We start from the raw sequence: 6,000 nt of genomic DNA on the forward strand, positions 1-6,000 counted from the left end.
AGACAAAACCGCACCAAAGAGACGAGTCATTGTGGTAGCAATGGAAATATTCAGGAGGGTTGTAAAACTGAGAGTGATTCTGAGGGATCTCTTCATTCATAAGAGAGAGAAGAGTGACTGGTCCATGGTGATGTCCATAAAATGTTTACTGCATAAAACTTGTTCAATCAATACTCTACATGGTAAGGGGAAAGGAAGGAAGGAAGGAAGGAAGGTAGGGAGGTTGGGAGAGAGGTAAAGATAGAGAAAGAGAGAGAATAAGAGGTAGAGAAAGAGAGTGAGATGAGAGATGAGGGAATGAGAGATTAGAGAGTGGGAGGTGAGAGAGTGAGAGATGAGAGAGGAGAAGAGAAAGAGAAGAGGTGTGAAGAGATGAGACAATGAGATAGAATTATGTAATACTTCGTCAACAATAGCCAGTGCTTCTATTCTTGGGGCCAATATTGCACCAAAACAATAGAGTCTAAATAAAGGAGATATGGAGGTTGGCAGAATGGAGGGACAGTATCAATTAAAAAGTTGTCAGCATTCTTTTGTGAGTGGGGATTCATCTACAACCATAAAAGAATTCTGTATGACTGTGGTTGGTGCAGGTAATACAAAAGTCCCTTAAATATTGACTACTTAATCTGTATGCTGTCAATACCACATATGGGGAAAGAGTGAGAGTGAGAGAAGAAGATAGACAGAAGGGGGGGGGGGAGAAAGAGAGGGGTGGGGGGGGAGGGAAGAGGTAGGGAAGGATGGAAGGATAGATATAAATGAGAGATAAGAGGGGAGAGACAGGGGAGAGAAGGGAGAGAAAGAATGGAGAAAGAAAGAGAAAGCTATCAAGTGAGAGAGTGAGAGGGAATGGATAAGTGTTGTGTTATGGACAACAACGTTATGGTAAATTTTCCACTGTCATCTTCCATTATCTTATGTTTTATGTATTGCTCTAGTTAGCCAAGGGTGTTTATAGTTTGGTTAAGAGTTTTTTTTTTTCCCCTCAAAAAGTTGTAGGGCTGATCGATGTAGAGCATTGGTGTTTTGTTACCTAAGTTTTTGTGTTTTCTTAAGGGTACCTTCCATCCATATTCTGCTCATGAAGTTTAATGTAAACAATTTTACAGCTAGGTATAGGTGTTATACCATGTTGTAATTCATGTTAACTGGGATTTGAGTAATTTTCATACAATTGGGAGAGGGAAGTGTGGCATTATTTTTCTGTGAATGGATGGTTGTAATATTGGAGAGTGTGGTGTAGTTGGGTGTTCATTGTGATTTAGTTGCAATATGAACTTGGATCTGTAGTTTGTGAGGCTACATGTTTGGGATTGCATTTTTGCTATTGTTTCAACTACTTAGAAAGGTGAAGATTTGGTTTTACCATTGATCTGGGGAGCAGCAGGGAACACAAGGGTGCTCAAGTTTTATTGTGCATTCCTCCCATAATTGGGAGAAGATAGAAGTTTGGGAATTTCTTGAAATACAGGTTTGCCATAAGTTTTGGTATGCTTGGAACACTATTCATCATGATTTTCTTTTTAAACTAATAAATGGATGTGGCATCTGAATTCCACCTGGGGTCTGTGTGTTGTGATGTAGTCAACAAGGTTTCTTGGATTGACAGTTATTTGGTCTGTGAGATAACTTAATGTGGTCTTGAATGATTTGTGTTGTACAGATTTTGGGAGTGGGCTGTTACTAGGGAGGATATATGTTTGTTTTGTGGGGTTCAGGTGGTGTCCCCTTTAGCAATGTCTTGAAGTGACATCTCTAGTAGAAGATATGGGTAGGGGGCACAGATGTCGGATAGTATTTCTAAAATAATGTTTTCTTATGGTGGTGGGTTCAAGATATTGATGGTTACTGGGTAACGTAGGAAAATCTTGACTGCAGTGGCCTGAGGAGGGGTGTTGATTATAGTAATAAGATGCCTGGGTAGATGAGGATTGCTCTTTGTTTGGCTTGGGGGGGGGGGAGAAGTGGCAATAGATATATAGTATAGGCTCTTGGGTGTGGGGGGTGGGTTTGTTATGTTTCTTATAAACTTTAGGACTGGGAAAAAAAAAAAAAAATTGTTGCTGCAGTTGGGAATTTTTTCATAAGGTGGGGGTGTGTTATCTGGGAGGTGTACTTGTTCATTCAAGTTGGGGCTGGTAGGGGCAGTGGAAGGTCTAGATATGGTATTGGTATATATCACCGATACTGAGGTAGGATGGGTGAAGCCGAGTGTTCTGATAGGTACTGTGGATTGGGTAGATTTACTTCAGTCATTTGTAGGGATAATGGTTTGTGCTTTTGGGTTGGGAAGCTTACTTATGTATTTCTTGGAGAGCTGGATCTTTTCTTGGGGTGGACAGGTTCTATCTAAGTAGGGGACACTAGTTCTTGTATTTCAGATGGGAAGAGGGTGAAGAGTTGAATTAGGGGTCTAGTAACACAAATAAGTTGGAAGTATTGGTTTGTGTAAGTTGTGTATGATTCATAGAAGAAAGGGAAAAGTTAACCATTTGAGAGAGAGAGAGGAGAGAGAAGAGAGAGAGAGGATAGAGAGAGAGAGAGAGAGAGAGAGAGAGAGAGAGAGAGAGAGAGATGGGGATGGAGAGGGAGAGGGAAAGGGAGGAGGGAGGGAGGAAGAAAAAGAGGGAAGGAGAGGAAAGATGGAGAGAGGGTGAGTGGAAGTGAAGTGAGGGGAAAGAGAGGGGGAGAAAGGAGATACAAGGAGGCAGAAGGAGATAAGTGTGGGGTAGAGAGGAGTGAGGTAGAAAGGAGGGAGAGAGATGGGGAGAGGTAAAGAGGCAAAGGGGAGAGAAGGAAAGACAAGAGGGAGGGAGGGAGAGTGGTTAGAGCAGGAGACAAGAAAAGGAGAAAGAAGACAAGAGGGATAGTATGCAGGAGAGATAACAAGATGAAGATAGGGACGGCAAGAAGGAGAAAGAGGAAGTGAGATGTACAGTGAGAAGAAGAGAAGAATGAGGGGGAGGGAGATGAGATTTTTTTTAATGTCCAAACTTGGAAAAAACTAAAGTGCAATTCCAAGTTAAGGTAATTGACACAATGATTTGGGAGATATGTGGTTACGATGGCGCAGTACCACTTCGTCTACGATCAGTAAAGCTAAGATATTGTCCATTGATTGAGCACTGGTACTAACAAAGAGTTCATGGCAGCTTCCTGAAACAGCTCACCAAAAAGGCACATAAGACAAGAAACAATACAAAAGAGGTTGGAGACTGTTAAAGACTACATTCCACAGATACACAGGTAAAGGACAAACCTGCAGGGGGTCCTACCTCACTTATGTCCATGCCCACTTCATCATAGTTTGTACCAGGATCCTTAGGTTTTGGAGCCTGTAAGTACGATGTCAAAAAATATATATTACAGGCAAATTATGTATCAATGGCTTATGTGTCATGAAACTTACAGTAACAAAAATATATACAGTAGAAGTCCATTAATCCGAATGGGGGTGGACCTCTGAAGACACAAATTATATTCACATATTTGGCAGTATATATATATAGTATTTCCCTGCCAAAAATCATTGTTTCTAACCTTGAAAACAATATCACAAAACAATGGAGTCACTGAAATGGTACAAGAAAAATTTTAGGGTAGCACAACAGGGATGAGGTTGAAAATTATCAGCATATTCTTTTTCTCTCTTTTTATGAATGGAGATTTTCTCCAATCATTAAGAATTATGAGTGACTGTCTGCAGGGATATATATATATATATATATATATATATATATATATATATATATATATATATATATATATATATATATGCACATATATACATACACACACACACCATTGGGCTTCTTCCCCTTTATAAGGGAAGTACCCAGCCAAGGCATATACCCATCTCACTCTAATCCATCACTCATTTCCTTTAATTTTAGCTCCTTGTGGATGAAGGGACATCTCTGTTCTCTGCCTACTCCCTAAGTCAGCATTGCAGCAAGACATAGCACATCCACAGCAGTGAGCAAAATCAAGATCACCATCTAGCCCTCCTACAAAGCTGGCAAGAGCAATCAACAACTTGAATTTACCAGACAGCCCTCATGTCACTTTCCATCATGCAATCACTATAAGCTATTGATTTGATCTTATATCATGAAGGCATTCAACCAAGTGCACCATCTTACGTTTTATTGAAACCGACCAAATCAGCAAAACCCATCAAAACCCTCCACTTAATGTCATCATATCTTGCTGTAACTTACTTGTTAGTTTATATATTTTGACCTGTTATTTCTAATGATATAACCAAATATTACTAATCTGTTGATTTTATATGAAATAATGGCCAATTTCATTATATTCCACCAGTATCACTTGCAAAGCACATTACGTTGAAGTTTTCTATTTGTCAGTGTGGAAAACGGATACTGCCAAATACAGGCTTACAAGTCAACAATCACCCACAATGAGACTGACTATGCCACATCCAAAGAGCAGAGCCTGTCCAAGATAATTAAGAACATAGGCCACCACAGCTTCACATGAGCAGGGACATGCCTCTTTAATTTTGCCCCATTAAGGCTATGAAGCCTGACTGACATCACACCACAGCTTAAAAAAATACAGACAAGTGGCTACAAACAGTGCCTGACATGGCCCCCTACTCCAGGATAAATCAGCCACATAACAAACACACTCCAATCAATAAGACAGACTTAGAAGACGTGGAGCTGCCTGGAGACAGTGGACGTCCACATCAGCTGCATCCTTATTAGGATAAAATTATACCTTATGCCCTATTAGTCAGACCAGACTTTGTTTCTTCTCATATGTTCAGGACTCGAACCTAGAACAACGGTTCCAAGCTCACCCCCTTGCCCACTGAGCCATGGAGCAGCGGCCAAATTATACAAAGTAAACAAAATAGGGTAGGTTAAGATACATCTTAACATTTTATAATGTAACCATTTTCAATATTGCAGGTTTCTCAAGATAGTGGGACTTGTGCGGTTTGGTGGGTATCACGAAATTGGTCAAAATATCAGGAACCAAAGCAGTTAGGCAAAATAACTTAGGATCAATTTTTGGAAATCTGAATAAATTTTGCATTTTGACAGTACGTTACTTAAGGATTCAAACACATTTTATGAGGATATATTAGGTGATTTCGCTGGTTTTCCGTAGTTTTCGCTCGGATTTGGTCGGTTTCGTCAAAGCGTCGGATCCTGCATGCATCTCCTGAAGGAGTTGAGTATTGGATTTTCAAAACGACGACAGGGAGTTTTCCGGTATCCCTCATGCAGAACTACAACTTGTATGAAACCCTCGTTAGACCCACGTATTCACACATATAAGAGTACTAGAAAAACATATAAAGCAACCAAATCATGACAACCTGGAGAATTTTGACACAAACTAAATACCAAAGTTCTGAGAAACAAACACTTTGTTTTCATTAGCTTTCCAGCATCATCTCAATAGTTTGATGACAGTTGTATGTAATATTAATTAGTTTTTACACTATGCCCTACCTTTGTTGCAGGGGATTCTGCTTCCGAATCGGAATCACTAGAATAAGACTGTAATGCGTTCATTGCAATAACTCTTTTGCAAACAACTTTATGATTGCTCTGAACCAAAATGGCGACACCAGAAAATAAGCGTGTTTGAAAAGTATTGTTATTATTTCGCTGAATAATTTATTTTTTAGTATAGACCACCAGAAAACGCATATTCTATGGCTTCTTTTTTAGATAATGTTCGAGAAATACAAACGTACACTTTTACTGGGTTGCAAACAATGAAGGCTGAGATAATTCGATATGTTTCAAAGTTAGCACTTTTTCACTAACAAACTTAAATTCTTCGAGCGAAACAGATATAAATAAGCATCCTTTCAGGTCAACAAGTAACAACTTTGCTGCCCGGTAATTCCTTTAGATTGAATACAATTATCTGACGTTAGCCAGGGTAAAATCCTTTAAATGAAATTCCTCCTCTTAGACAATACAGGTTTATGAGATCATCTCGATTAAACTA

The 6,000-nt window shown here is 39.5% G+C and overlaps 1 protein-coding gene across 5 annotated transcripts in view; it reads right to left on the reverse strand.

Annotated features, from left to right (window-relative positions):
• LOC143018193 (uncharacterized) overlaps positions 1-5,643 on the reverse strand; it is a 45,642-nt gene extending 39,999 nt beyond the window's left edge. For 4 of the 5 annotated variants that reach the window (XM_076173385.1, XM_076173382.1, XM_076173383.1 and 1 more), the window contains exons 1-2: positions 5,493-5,643; positions 3,279-3,338 (exon numbers count right to left, since the gene is read on the reverse strand). In XM_076173385.1, the coding sequence (XP_076029500.1) occupies positions 3,279-3,338; positions 5,493-5,555 (123 nt within the window). In that variant the 5' untranslated portion in view covers positions 5,556-5,643. The remainder of the gene's footprint in view (positions 1-3,278; positions 3,339-5,492) is intronic. The other variant, XM_076173384.1, reaches the window with a different exon arrangement.
• Positions 5,644-6,000: the final 357 nt, after the last annotated feature.

Source organism: Oratosquilla oratoria, chromosome 34, assembly GCF_046742065.1.
Source record: "Oratosquilla oratoria isolate Oo_2021 chromosome 34, ASM4674206v1, whole genome shotgun sequence".
Classification (NCBI taxonomy): domain Eukaryota; kingdom Metazoa; phylum Arthropoda; class Malacostraca; order Stomatopoda; family Squillidae; genus Oratosquilla; species Oratosquilla oratoria.